The sequence below is a fragment of the Engystomops pustulosus genome, chromosome 1 (genome assembly GCF_040894005.1).
Source record: "Engystomops pustulosus chromosome 1, aEngPut4.maternal, whole genome shotgun sequence".
Lineage (NCBI taxonomy): Eukaryota > Metazoa > Chordata > Amphibia > Anura > Leptodactylidae > Engystomops > Engystomops pustulosus.
The window spans coordinates 78,012,925-78,027,418 of NC_092411.1; the positions used below are offsets into that span (position 1 = coordinate 78,012,925).

Below are 14,494 nucleotides of genomic sequence, written 5' to 3' on the forward strand. Positions count from 1 at the left end.
AGGATGTATACATCTGTGTAAGGATATTGGTGGGGTATGCTGCTGCCCTCCATTGTAAGGATATGGCAGCGATCCACCTGGTGTATCATTACAATGCAGGGCAGAAACACAATATTGATCTAATATCATCTTTATTACATATTATGCAGTTGGTTAAGAAGTGTGTAAGCAATTTCATTTTTTTTTTTTTCATTCAGTCCATACAGTTTGATAAAGATCAGCTAATATCCCTAACCCAGGACAATGTTGCACTAAAAGAGCAAGTTGAGCTGTTACAAAATGAGGCTAAGAAGTAAGTGAAAATTAATATGATTGACATTTTTTTTGTCCTATAAAATTAACACCTCCTATTCTTAAAAAAAAAAAAATTGTAAAAGAACATTGGCTTATTGCACTAACAAACAGGTCATTTATTGAATCATTTTGTAGGGAAAAGACTATAGATATTGCATAACAATAAGTCCAAGTTCAGGCAACATATGCTTCATCCACATATGCAAATCAGCAGCACACCTTGCAAAAAAATGGTAGATACTTCTGTGGATTCTTTTATTCCATTTCCCATACTGTGACTCAAGTGTGAGCGGAAACTTCGAATGAAATTAATGAAAACTATAGAGTTTTCCATCATTTTGTTGTCAGGTTCGTTGCTTATTTTCTTATTATGTGGATGAAGGATCTGCTGTTATATAAATATATTGATAGATATGTTACGTAGTTGGTCTGTCAAACGTAAAAAAAAAAAAATAATAATCTAGTCCATCCTGCACTTTAAGAGCAATTACAGAACAGAAACACAGAATGAAGAGATTGGGCTCCGACTTGACAAGTGCTCAGAAGGAGATGAAAGTCAAACACAAAGCATATGAGAATGCAGTTGGGATTCTCAGCCGACGTCTGCAGGAAGCGCTAACTGCAAAAGAAACTATGGAATCTGAGCTAAATAAGCTGAAAGCGCAAATATCCGAAGGAGGGGACAGTCAAGCTTTTCAGGTATTTTGGTTGGGGGATGAGGAAATAAAGATAATCTTACAACGGTTAGCTATAATCTATAAGTTATAATTATAGTAATGTATACATTATAACAAACAACTGGAAAAACGAATTGACTTGAGTACAAGCCTAAGGAGGAAATTGCAGCATCTTGTTAGCCCTACCCCTCTCCTCACTCACCTCACAGTCAGCAGCCTCCTGTCATCTTCTGCCACCTTTATGATTGATTTTCCGTGCAGATTGTGTGATCATAACATCATTGCAGCTCCTGTAACCTCCAGGATATTGCACTTGGGGCTGCAGGACCTGAATGATGTCATTTAAGGTCCTGAAGGAAAAAGATGTGTGCTTTACGCACACTAAAAGCAGCAAAAATGCTATGAAAACAGAAGGCCAGCGCAGTATGATGGCCCCGTGTTCTGCAGCTGGAGCAGATAAGGACTTTTTCAGCATTAAAAAAAATTTTCTGAAAAAGTTGGCTTATGCTCCAGTATATACAATAGTTTTTATTTCACAGCAAGATTGCTTTTAATATTTTCTGTACAGGAAAAATTGAATGAATTGAAGAATGAATTACAAGCTGTAAGTCATAGCAAGGCCATGCTGGAGCGTGAACTGCAAGAGGTCATCTCACTTACCAGCCAGGAACTTGAAGAATACAGAGAGAAGGTTCTTGAGCTAGAAGATGAGGTGAGAAAAATGAAGTTGTAGTAGTAAATGAAGAATTCCTTTGCTGCTTAAAGTTACAGTGACCATTTATTTTAAATGTTTTTATTGCTATTTTCCTACATGACCACATTCGTAAAGCCGAAGCATTCAATGTAACTAAGAGATTAACTGCACACATCACATTACATCATAATTATGACAAAAATATTAATGTGAAGTAAGCAAACCTTGAAATGGGATAAGGAATGTCTAGCTTGGTGCACTATATTTATCAACGTGCGCCATCAAAATAAACCTGAGACTCTTGTCTCTAGTCTGGTTTTACAGTATAAAACATTAGGATGGTAACACTTAATCCTTATTTTAAAGCACCTGCTCAACAGCTTAAAAACAGTTCTTTACAACATAGGGCATTGGAGTAGATTTACACGCAGTCTAGTGGTTACGTACAAGATCGGTTCTTATATGTTTGTTTTTGAGTTGAATTTTTATGTCGGAACATACAAATCAGAACATGGTATATTTTTTATTTTATTTTAATTAACTCCAGGACTAAAGAAAAACATTGAGAGTTTCACAGTGGGTAGAGATGCAAGCCTGTAACTAGGGGTTGACTACAAGTCTGGTTGACTATAAGACAGGTTGCAGAAGGCCATCACACCTGCAATATGCCTTACTGCTTTCTATAAGTATTTGCATTACAATATAATTGTGTGTGTTTTACCCACCTGGCTTCCTGACATAACTCTGTTTAGTCCCAGGGGTTGGCTTTGGATGCATTTCAAAAAACAATACTTAACTTTGTCAGTGTTGCTTACTCTTCAGCTCTCAGCCCTCACCTTTGTGCTCCTGTACAGCTCCTTCTTCCCCCACTGATGTCAGCTCACCTGTGAAGGTGGTGGGGTTGTCACTTGTTTTTTTTAAATGCATCCAAACCAAAGCAACCTCTGGGACTAAACGGAGGATTATGTCAGGAAGGCATAATGGAAATGCTTAGAAAAAGAATAGTGGCATATTTGCAATGCAGGTGTGATGGCTCTCTGCAACCTGACTTTAGTGAAAATGAGGTCCCTGCTGATAGGTTCCCTTTAAGTCAGGGACTGTCTGTACTATCATACAGTAGATCTGTTTCAAATTTTGTAAGTAATACAAAGTGAAGTATAAAAATAGACTGAATTTATATTGAAATGTGTACCTTGTTGGGTTGATATCAAAATAATAAAATTTCTTTTTAACGTTTCTGACAAAAATTATTATGGGGGTGTTCCCATCTTTGGTATTTTTGACCTACCCACAGGAACTGTGTGATGGCCAGAACCTAAGCTGGAACAACTCCTTTAATGTGTGAAGTATTCTAATCATTAATTTGATCAATTTTTTTAATATCTCCTCCATGCTACAGCTGCAGGAATCTCGTGGTTTTAAAAGAAAAATTAAAAAATTGGAAGACCTCAACAAGAAATTAACACTAGAATTGGAGCATGAGCGAGGGAAGCTGACTGGACTTGGACAATCCAATGCAGCTCTACGTGAGCACAACAGTATACTTGAAGCTGCTCTGGCAAAGAGAGAAGCCGATTTAGTACAATTAAACTTACAGGTACATACATTTAAATGCATTAGTTGTGTAACTAAGTTCATGTAGCTAAACATATGACATCGTAAATATCTATAAATGTGAAATCATCACAGGTCCTTCTCAGGCTGAATACAACAGCTAATCCCTTTCTCAGCATTCGGCTATAATGTCATGTGACCAGGGTGTCATCATCACAAGTCATTTAGTCTCTTAACATTACCCCATGCATATATATCTGATCAATAAAATCACAACATGCCTGCATAGACTTCTAATCCTCTCCATGCAGGCATGCTGTGATTTCATTGATCGGAAATATATGCGTGGGGTGCAGTTTGCTAATGTTAAGAGGTCAAAGGACCTGTGATGATGTCAGTCCAAGGAGGCCACGCCCCACCCCCACCCCCACCCACTCGATACCTTGTAAAATTTAAAAGTTGATTATATGGGGATCTGAGGGAAACATTTTTAAGCTAAAAGAAGTATGTCCATTAGATAATAGAGAAAAAAAGGGCAAAAGAAAAGAGACAAGAAGAGAGCACTGATGGTGTAGTATTCTATGGAAATGCGATTAAACTGGTAGGTGAAATGGTGCTTACTGTCTTAGGTTGTGCAAGTTATAGGCACAACTCTACTTCTAGACTTAGATGGTATCATCTGGTGCCTAATTGGGCTCTATGGGAACCTGCCATACCTGTTTTATTTGTGAAAAATGTGGTGACCGGTATCCTTTAACATCCTTTACCCAGAGTTACATTTCCAAAAGTCTTATTGGTGCAATGTTCCTATTTGTAATGGTGGCCTACCCAATAATAATTTAATAGTAAGAAATTTCTATGCTATTTATGTATATTATAAGTGGTATAAAGGTGGGAGCTTTCCCTTATGTGTTCAGGTTCCATTGTGTCAGTGACATGTGATATTTGCTGTACTAGTTCTCTTCCAGATGAGTCATTGTTTAAATGTGTTCAATAGGTTCAAGCCGTTCTGAAACGTAAAGAAGAGGAAGACCGGCAAATGAGAGAACTAGTGCAGAGTCTGCAAGATGCTTTGGAAAAAGAGAAGGCGAAGGTCACCAATCTGGCTGAGCAGGTAAAGCATCTGCTCTTATTAACAAAGCCAAAGCAAGTATATACCGTACTTGTGCATGTTTGATGGAGAGCTTTGTTTGTTTGGTTTTTTTTGATGGGTAAAGTACAATTCACAAACCTTTTGTACTCCTATTTGTAAACAGTTATATCGATTTGAATTATACATAAAATAATTGATGATTTTTTAACAGGTTGCTGCCACTAAAGCAGAAGCAGCCCACAACAGGCGGCACTACAGGGCTGCAGCACTGGAACTAAGTGAGGTTAAGAAAGAACTTCAGTCAAAAGAACAGATGATTCAGGCACTTCAAGCTGAAGCTGAAAAGCTGCAGTAAGTACCAAAAAGTAGATAAACCTCCAAAATGCAACTAAATGACAAGTAAAATGTAGACCTTTTATTTAGCGGGGTCTTTGAGCGGGGTCAGTATGAAGTACTTGTTGTGGATATTTATGTCTTTCACTTAGTTATGATGCTGTCATCTTGCAGGTTGAGGGATGAGAAGCATTCTCTGGAGCTGTCACAGTTTCAGCAGGAATTGGCCGAAGCACGTTCCCAGTTGTCGCTTCTCCAGAAGGAATTAGATGATCAACTTGCTAAGACACCACAAGGGAATCAAGAGGTAATAAAAAATAGCCAAGATTTTCATGTTTAAAGGGAACCTGTCACCAGGAGACCTCGATTTTAGCCGTCCACACTTCCCCATAGAGCATTGCATGTACACTGCTAACCATCTTTTATCGCAAGAATCGGCTTTACAGAGAAAAAGATAACTTATATTTTACCTTTGAAAGACCTGTGCAGTGTGATTACTCCAGTCGGCAAATGGGCGGGGTTGAAGAGGAGTATATTTCCCCCCACCCTCGGGAAACGTCTCCTCAGTGTCTCATTTTCAAATCAATATTACCGCCCCTCATCTTCATTTGAACGCCCCCTTGCTCGGCCCTACTGTTGACGTCACCTACTCACGTCCCGCCTGCTTGCCGCAACTCTTGCTGACCGCGTCTGGCATTCTCGCGCCTGCGCGGTCAGCATTGCTTGTGCTGTGCGCACAGACATGCGCAGATGAAGCAGTGCCGGCCGCAAGGTCCCCAAATTCATCTGCGCATGCGCCACTCTACGCTGACAACTCGCCCTAGGTAGTGTGGCGCATGCGCAGATGAATTTGGGGACCTTGCGGCTGGCACTGCTTCATCTGCGCATGTCTGTGCACACAGCACAAGCGATGCTGACCGCGCAGGCGGGACATGAGTAGGTGACGTCAACAGTAGGGCAGAGAAAGGGGGCGTTCAAATGAAGACGAAGGGCGGATGAGGGGCGGTAATATTGATTTTAAAATGAGACACTGAGGAGATGTTTCCCGAGGGTGGGGGGAAATATACTCCCCTTAACCCCGCCCATTTGTTGACTGGAGTAATCACACTGCACAGGTCTTTCAAAGGTAAAATATAAGTTATCTTTTTCTCTGTAAAGCTGATTCTTGCGATAAAAGATATTTAGCAGTGTACATGCAATGCTCTATGGGGAAGTGTGGAGGGCTAAAATCGAGGTCTCCTGGTGACAGGTTCCCTTTAAAGGGAACCTGTCAGGGCGACACTAAACCACTCACATGTCCTTATGGGTTTGTATAAAAAAAAAAAATTATACTTGCTTTCATCTGGAGCTACCGGCCGCTGCGCTTTGTGTTAAGTGAAGGCCAGCATAGTACACCCGGCTACGCTGTGCAAGCACCACAGGGATATTATCCAAACTTCATCTACCGCACCATGAGAGGAAGTCGCCACAAGGAATCTGCAGATGTGAGTCTGATGTGTCTCATCAGACTCGCATCTAGGCAAGTATTTTTTTTTTTTTTTTAATTTAGGCCACCCAAAATGGATATACAGGTCGATTTGGAACCTTAAACCACAGGTCCATAAAGACCTGTAGTTTGTTTATGCTACCAAATTAACCTGATAGGTCCTCTTTAAGTAGAAATCCAGAAATGTAGTTTCTGGGGCCAAAATCTGTTCAGACCATGGTACAGGCAATCCCGGGCTTAAAGGGGTTTTCCCATCAAAGAAAATTCTCAACTCTCAATCCCGTAGTGATGTTTACACAATAAAGATCATTTTAACCCCCTTATGTTACAATTTTATTCAGTTGCTGATGGTCAGTGTAAAATTCCAGTGGGCAGGGACTTGCTAAACAGGCACATTTACGTACCCGGCCGCTGGAGTTCATGGAAAGTGCATTGTCCGACTCCAATGCACAGTGCCGCAATTCACTAAGATCGTGCGCCCGATATCCTGTATGTGTCGCTTCCCCGCTCAGGTCCGACAGAGTTCACCATCTTTTTCGTGGTGCATGTAAGTGCTTGGGCTTGCAACACAATTTGAAAGTTAAATCCCACGCTAAGTCCAAATGAGTCGGATTGTATGACAGGACGCCCCCTAAAGTGTATTGCATGGAAGCCACCGATCGCATGTGCCAAAATCCCAATGCAGACACTTGCTAAATACTTGTACAAGCCGTGTAATCTCCGAAAAAGGTGCACGGTCCAACAGTGAATTAGAGAATGAGTTATTGTGTTATCCTGAGTATATTTGTCTTCAAGAAATACCCCTTTTAAGTACACCAGACTTACAGACTACCCCTAATTACAAACAAACCTCTCTGCCCACTCCGGGCACACTGGTGTAGCACTCTGGATACCTATAATTTACTGGCCTTTATCCTAAAGCTGCAATGATCAACTTTAATAGTTATCATAGTTGTCTGCAATAAAGCCTTATTGTTAGGCAGCATTCACACTGCTGTATGGGGGACATATAGACGGCAATGGGCGCAGGGAGCCATATGGGAGCTGTACATCGCGGCACCGTACCATTCCGTAGCTGGGAGAAAGATAGGACATGTCCTATCTTTCTCCGGAATATGGCTCCGTGCGCAATATTTCTCTATGGAGAGGGGCAGGGGTGAGTGGCGCTCCTCCTCCTCTACGGTACGGCGGACACACATTAGTGTGAATATTGCCTTAATCCAGGACTTTAATCCAGGACTTTAAGAGGGTGGTTGAACAGGGAAGTTCTGTTTAGCATGGAGCAGGTCATGGGTGCTTGCTGTTCCCTGTTGTGGCATTTACTGGGAGTTCTGATGGTCGAAACCTCTAACAATCCCTATATTTGTTATGCTAAGGCTAATGGCTAATAACGAAACCTCTAAAATAATACAGCACAAATAAATGTATGTGACAAGCAAATCTTTTCTTTGCTTTTAGCACTTTCATGCAATCAATATATCATGTGTCTTTTAGGTAGAAGACTTGAAGTGGGAAGTGGAACAGAAGGAGCATGAGATTCAATCCCTGAAGCAACAGCTAGATATGACTGAACAGCGTAACCAAAAGGAACTGGAGAATGTTCAGACATTACTTCAGGTATGCAAAATGTTTTCAAAATTGCTTTTATGCATAAGCCGTCATCTGTCTTCCTTAGTTATGGTATTTCGGTAAGTAAAAATATGTTAACACAATACAAAAAGTGGCACATTATCTTGCAGAATTGGATGCTGTGATTTATACTTGTGAACGAGTAGGATAATTAAGTGATATTCCCATCTTAGAGGGCAATGGCAGAACGTATTGATGCGTCTTCAATTATTCTCCTGCAGAGCAATGCATCTGCTGTCTCTGGAATTGGGTCTCATTGAACTAACATTTAAAAGGGCTATGCTGCAGTTGTGATTATATTGATTCATTATAATAAATCCTTGTTAACCTTAAATATTGTCCTTTTATTACACCTCAGAATCTCAAAGCAGAACTTGACGTTGTACGAGAAGATCTAAACGTGACTCAAAATGACAAATTTATGCTGCAGAAAAAAGTAACTGAACTAAAAAATAGCATGAAGACATTGCTACAACAGAATCAGCAATTAAAATTGGATCTTCGTCAAAGCCGGACTAAGAAGGTTAAAAATCTCTCTACACACTTTATCAATTTCAAAGAACTTCTACAAATTGTTAAGGGATATTTTACTGACAACACATATATTTCTCGTGCATATGCCAAATCTTCTTCTTGTGTATTGCTATCAAAATTAAAGGCATTCATTGATGCACCAAAGCATTGGTTTTGGCCACAAAAACATGAATTATTAACTTATGAAATAACATAATAAAATAATATAAAAAAGTAATATATTAAGGTAAGATTCTCTTATTGCAGTTCTGCTCAAAAATTTACCATTTTACAGTGATTAACACACAAATTTGGTAAGACTCCAATTTCCAGATAAAAGCAAAACAGTAGTAAGATAACCAAACCTTGAAGTAAATCTGTGTAATTCACTGTATGAGGTTCCATAAGGTTTGGTGAAGATATATCTCGCTATTATACAGGGTTAGCATGTTCCAGGTTATACCTGCTATTTAATTGCATTTACATACAATGCATACATTTTGTAGCAAAGCCATAAATTTGTGGCCCGGAAATTCAAGTTATTTATTTATAAATTCATTTGGGGTTATCAATGTTGCTAATAACAGGTTTTCCAACCAATAAGCCTTTATTTTTTTTTATTTTTTTTTAATTTTGTCTACAGAGGAAGGAGTTTAAAGGAGAGGTCACATCGTCCAATCCTGTGACTCCAGTGAAAATACCGGACTGCCCTGTACCAGCTTCCCTGCTAGAGGAGTTACTAAAACCTACACCGATCAGCAGAGAGCCTCTGAAAAACTTAAACAGCTGTCTACGCCAACTAAAGTAATATTGCTGTATAAGACTGCAGGATAATATGTCATAAATGTCTGATAAATGCAATTCACACAAATGCCTGTCCCTGATAACAGCAGAGGTTGGGATTTTATGCTAATAGCATAGAACTGAGATCACTGTTTTTGTAACTCCTTTTTTATGTAAAATCTTAACTTCTAACTATTTTGTCTTCAGTGGACACAGGGAAATCCAAGTCTCATTTCACAGATAAGTGTGGGTCTTAGTGGTAGATATACTATGTTTGGATACGCCCTAATATCTTCCTCTGGAAAACACCTTTAAGTATTTTTTTATTACGATGGGTCATTTATGAACTACAGAAATAGAAAGTTTCACATAAATGTGGTGTCCACTACCAATCCTTGTGTTCAGTGGTGAATAGATTTTGGGTACAGAAGGTCCACCTTCACATATTGAAAACGGATTAACACCCACTATATTACACCATAGTACAAATATGCTTGTCGAAGGAATAAACAAGGTTGTTGACATAGGCATGCCACTTTATGGGTATCCAATTTTAACACAGGGTATACATTTTATCTTCTGTCAAATCACTTAATCTACTATGTTAGGCTACATTCACACAAACGTATGGGGGACATATATATATGGCCGACGTATATACGTCCCCCAAAGATGGCAATGGGTGCATGGCGCCGTAAGGAAGCAGTACAGTGCAGCACACATTCGGCACCATTCTGTAGCCGGGAGAAAGGTAGGACATGTCCTTTTTTTTTCTTTACCCCGGAATATAGCATCATGCGCCATATATTACTATGGAGGGGGGGGGTGTACCCCCTCCTCCTCTCCCCAGCACCGACATGTGCGGCACACATCGTGTGAATGTAGCCCGAGGCTACATTCACACAATGTATGCCTGCCATACCGTAGTACGACAGGCATACATCGGTGCTGCGGAGGGGAGCAGGTAGCAGGGTATTTACATCCCCCATACGTTCGTGTGAATGTAGCCTTAATCTGTATTTTTTGGCATACTGATAAGGTAAGTCCTATGCATGCTAACTGACTAGCTCTATATACATGTCCATATATAGAAGACTGTTAATCATTGATACGACCACCAATTAGCTAATTGTAATATACACTTAGTAGACAAAACAAAAATCATATGAAAGAAGTAAGCTGATTCAGCAGTTGATTTTCAGTTTATTGTTATATCAATTTATATTCTACTAGTGGAAGCATCTGAACATGATGTTCTTCCTTGCACAATGTGACTTGTGTATAACCATATTGTGTTTCATTGGGTTGATGTTGTAATGTTTGCTTTTCAGGCAGGAAATGGACAGTCTCCAAAAGCAAATGGAAGAGCACACCATCACTGTGCATGAATCCATGACCTCATGGACTGATGGACAACTACAGGACTGTACATTACCTGACACACAAGTTATGAATAGTGCAAAGCTTCCACTGCATGATCAGAACCTCAACACTAATGATACTGAAAGAAAAGAGCAGGCATTATAGACTGCAATTGTATCACTGACTTGTGGCAAAAAAGAGCACAGCGTTTTTTTAATGACTAATGAAAAAGTGAAAAAACTTCAGTGGACATATGGAGATCTGATTACTTGTATATTGTGTAAGTCACACATATGTTATGTGCCTTTTATAGCAAAAAAATTGAAAAGGTGGATGTAGTTTCTAGTCTTCTTTCCAAATTTCTTCGGACCCGATTGTTGTTTTTCCTCTATGTACATACCACACATAAAAGAAATGTATTACCCAGTGCATCGTCTTTATAAAAAAAAAATGTTGCCTGTTTTATAAAGAAACTGCAAATGGTTAATGATGTACTAATATGTAATACAGGCAGTCCCCGATTTAAGGACACCCAACTTGACCCCTGGGTTACAGACAGACCACTCTGCCCACTGTGACCACTGGTAAAGTTCTCTGGAAGGTTTACTTTAGTCCCAGACTGCAATGATCAGCTGTAAAGTGCGTTTGATTAAACAAATTCAACTTGAGTACAAACCCAAGGAACCTATCTTATACGTAACCTGGGGACTGCCTGTAATAGTAATAAGAGATGATGAATGCTTATATGAGGACTAGTGCACAGAGTGCCATATTCATTTTGCTATTTAAGGTTTTATGAGAGCCTTCAAGTCCATTTCCATCATCATCATAGCTTTCAGAAAACAAAATTTGCTAATTTTTCTGACCATTTGCTAAACCATACTTGCCCCTTTTAAAAAGAATAAGGTAATTAATTAGGTTTTTGGTGGTGAGCGGCATTCTTATAAATGTTGTTATTCCCTATTGGGCTCAACACTTGACTAAAAGACTGTGTAAACCTAGTGTTGTTGGTGCTGTGTACAATTAAGTCAGAACTGTCTGGGCAAAGATGTTTGGTAAGTCCTTATACATTGTACATTTGAGCGCTGTTAATAGTAAATATGTTTCTTTCACTGTGAAGGGGTTAGTGACATTGAAAATTTAATTTTCAGCCTGTTTAATTGGGGTTTTCAACACCTAAGTTTACTTTAGCTAAAGATTATTGCCAGTGATATATCAACTACAACCCCAATTATCGGCTGTTATCGCTCAAGGCAGATATGAGTGGCTGCCCATTTGTTCTGCTGTAGCCACTACAAACACACAGTGGTTGTACGGTCATGGAGATTCTTCAAGAGCAGAAGCTGCTCTTCTCTCTGGATAACAGTGGAGGATTCTGAGCAAGGGCTCAAATTAATATAACATGAAGAAAGGGAGTGGCTTTTACATTTATATATACTTGTGATGTATATGTATTTGGAAGAACCACTAAGCCATTTGATACATTTCTATTTGTAATTTACTTTCACACATATCTATTTCAAGGTCCTCTTTTTTTCTTCTGTTTTTGGTGGTCCTCTTGCTATATGGTTTATTTCACTCACCTACAGGTTTGATTTTCCATCATCTGTGTTTTACTTTCCATATTCAAATAGTTAGCAATTTATTAGATACATTATTGCTCTACATTTTAAATCATTGCTTTGTTTAAGTTTAGGGTCACAAAAAATGTTTTTAGTTTCAAGCTGCAAAATATGCTATAGACCTACATTTCTCATTTTGATCACATATCTAATAAGCTGCTTTTCTGTTTTACCACATCAGAACAATTTCTTTAGTCCAGCTCTAAAACCCCGGCGTACTGGAAAGTGTGGGATAGAAGATGGCTAAGCAGGGTTACCTTGTAAAAGTAATTTTGGGCAGGAAATATTAAAATTGTATTTCCTGCCTTAGTCACCTGTTAAGGTCAACATCTAGAAGGCAACTGTTTCCTTTTCTATATAGGATATAGCCTGTTAGATCTAGAACTGGAGAAGTAAGTTTATTATATTACTTAGCGAGAGGGCACACGAATGTGTGCATGAAATGGGCCACAATCTAGAAGAAGTTTGAAACCCGTTGGAGATGGGACTGGTAAGTGTCACTCACTCCTCCCATCTCAAATAGAAAAGGGGCGGCAGCGATTATTTATATATATATATATATATAATCCTTATTATAGTCTGAAATGTACATCCACATCTGAATAAGATGTCAATTTATGTATAAATGTCTTTGAGAAACAATGGAACAGGACAATGCATAAATCCCAGAAAAAGTTCTTGTGGTTCATGTTATTACTGGTTGTAACATGCAGTAAACACACTTGTACACACTTAAACAAGAATGAATGCCATATCTCTGATCACCTTGGATTTCTAACACAGGTAGAATTTTTTATGACAACTAGAAGTAGCAAGTAATGTAGTGCTGTTGGAGAAACAGAACTTTCCATCAATGTATTGAATGAGACGCCATTGCTTTAAACCCTTCACCACACATTTGAGGACATGTGACGGCTTGTAATGCGCTTCATGTTTGTAAACTGACATGGCCCACTTAAGTTTGTTAAACTTTTACTTGTTGTGTGTTCACTGTTGTAATGTTACATTAATTACTTATATTTATTTATTCCTGTTGGTCCAGCAATCAAGCTAATAGATTTTAGGGACATAACAGGTTTTTATAGTGTATATTTCCCACACACAGTAGGTAAATCTTTTCTGAATTGTATGGTTTTGATGCCTTGGGGCTATTTGTTCAGGTGACCATCTTGACATGATTTTCAGGCATAAAAATTATTAAATTGCTTGTGTATTACCTAAAAGGAGTTTACAGAGATGCCCTTGTTGAGCCATTGATATCAGAAGTTGGTACATTTGTTGATCAGCTGATTGAAGTGGCCATGTCCAGAGCTGTCTCTAGTAATTTAGTGACATCATTGTTCCCCTTTGAGGTAGACTCAAATAGGGTTTTTTTCACATCCGTGATATTTCACTGAACCCATTTTGGCTTAAAGACACGTACAGATCGCTTTTCTCTTCCTGGCGTCACAGATTTTTCACTGATGCCTTACAGAGCCATTCTTTTCTATGGGCTTTTTTACACTTCAGTTTTTCTCCACTGATCAGTGGTCAATTTAGAACTGTTTGTGTTCACTGACAATAGAATCAGTGGAAAATTACTGAAGTTTGATAAAGCCCATTGAAAAATCACTGAAGCCAGGAAGAGAAAACCAATCTGTATGTGTCCATAAGCCAAAGTGGGTTCAATGAAAAATTACTGGTGTGAAAAAAACCCCCAACAAAGTGAAGCCACTTCTGAGCTGTTTTGTTGCAGCAGTTCCCTTGACCGCTGATGCTCGGCCCAGCAAGCAGTGTTGGTGAACATGCAACAGGAGTGATGATGGAAGATGGAATTGGGCATTCTGGGAAAATCCTTTTAAGGCTACTCCTGTTCACTCAACCAATAGTTGGTGATTTTCCCATCTAACTTTTCAGCTTCATGGTACGAGCATTCCCATTAAAAGGAATTTCTAAGATTAGAATAAAGGGTCTGGCTAGTATAAATTACAATATCATAGACAGCCCATGGACAAATTTCTTTTGGAACATCCGCTAACGCTACATTTATAAGGAATTTGGACAGATGTTATGCTGTGTACAGCTTCCTAACAGCTAAAATGCTCCACTATTTCACCTAACCTTACGAAGTCTTATGACACAGAGTGTGTTTTCCGGTTGTTTCTGAATGGCTTGTGATGTTCTGAAAGTCTGTAGTATATATTGATATCTGTTGGTGGATTGCTTGAATACCTGTTGCTATGTAATGGTTTTTTCATTAACAATGTTTAGTGTGCTTTTATTTATAGAAAGAAGAAATTGTATCTTAAGCAAATTTATTCTAAAATGTGGAATATCTATATAATATAAAGTTACAACTTTTAAACATAAAACTGTACATAGTATAATGCTGTGCAAAGCATGTGGATACAATATGTGCATAAGATTCCTTTCAAAGTTTTTTTTTTTTTGTGCAATAAACTATTTTTGTTAAAA

At 38.8% G+C, this 14,494-nt stretch overlaps 1 protein-coding gene across 3 annotated transcripts in view; it reads left to right on the forward strand.

Moving 5' to 3' along the window:
• Nucleotides 1–14,494, forward strand: part of GOLGA3 (golgin A3) — a 43,299-nt gene extending 28,805 nt beyond the window's left edge. For all 3 annotated transcript variants that reach the window (XM_072144455.1, XM_072144456.1, XM_072144457.1), the window contains 11 exons: nt 198–292; nt 777–993; nt 1,540–1,683; nt 3,065–3,262; nt 4,217–4,333; nt 4,524–4,663; nt 4,820–4,952; nt 7,626–7,748; nt 8,119–8,283; nt 8,917–9,077; nt 10,388–14,494. In XM_072144455.1, the coding sequence (XP_072000556.1) occupies nt 198–292; nt 777–993; nt 1,540–1,683; nt 3,065–3,262; nt 4,217–4,333; nt 4,524–4,663; nt 4,820–4,952; nt 7,626–7,748; nt 8,119–8,283; nt 8,917–9,077; nt 10,388–10,583 (1,689 nt within the window). In that variant the 3' untranslated portion in view covers nt 10,584–14,494. The remainder of the gene's footprint in view (nt 1–197; nt 293–776; nt 994–1,539; nt 1,684–3,064; nt 3,263–4,216; nt 4,334–4,523; nt 4,664–4,819; nt 4,953–7,625; nt 7,749–8,118; nt 8,284–8,916; nt 9,078–10,387) is intronic.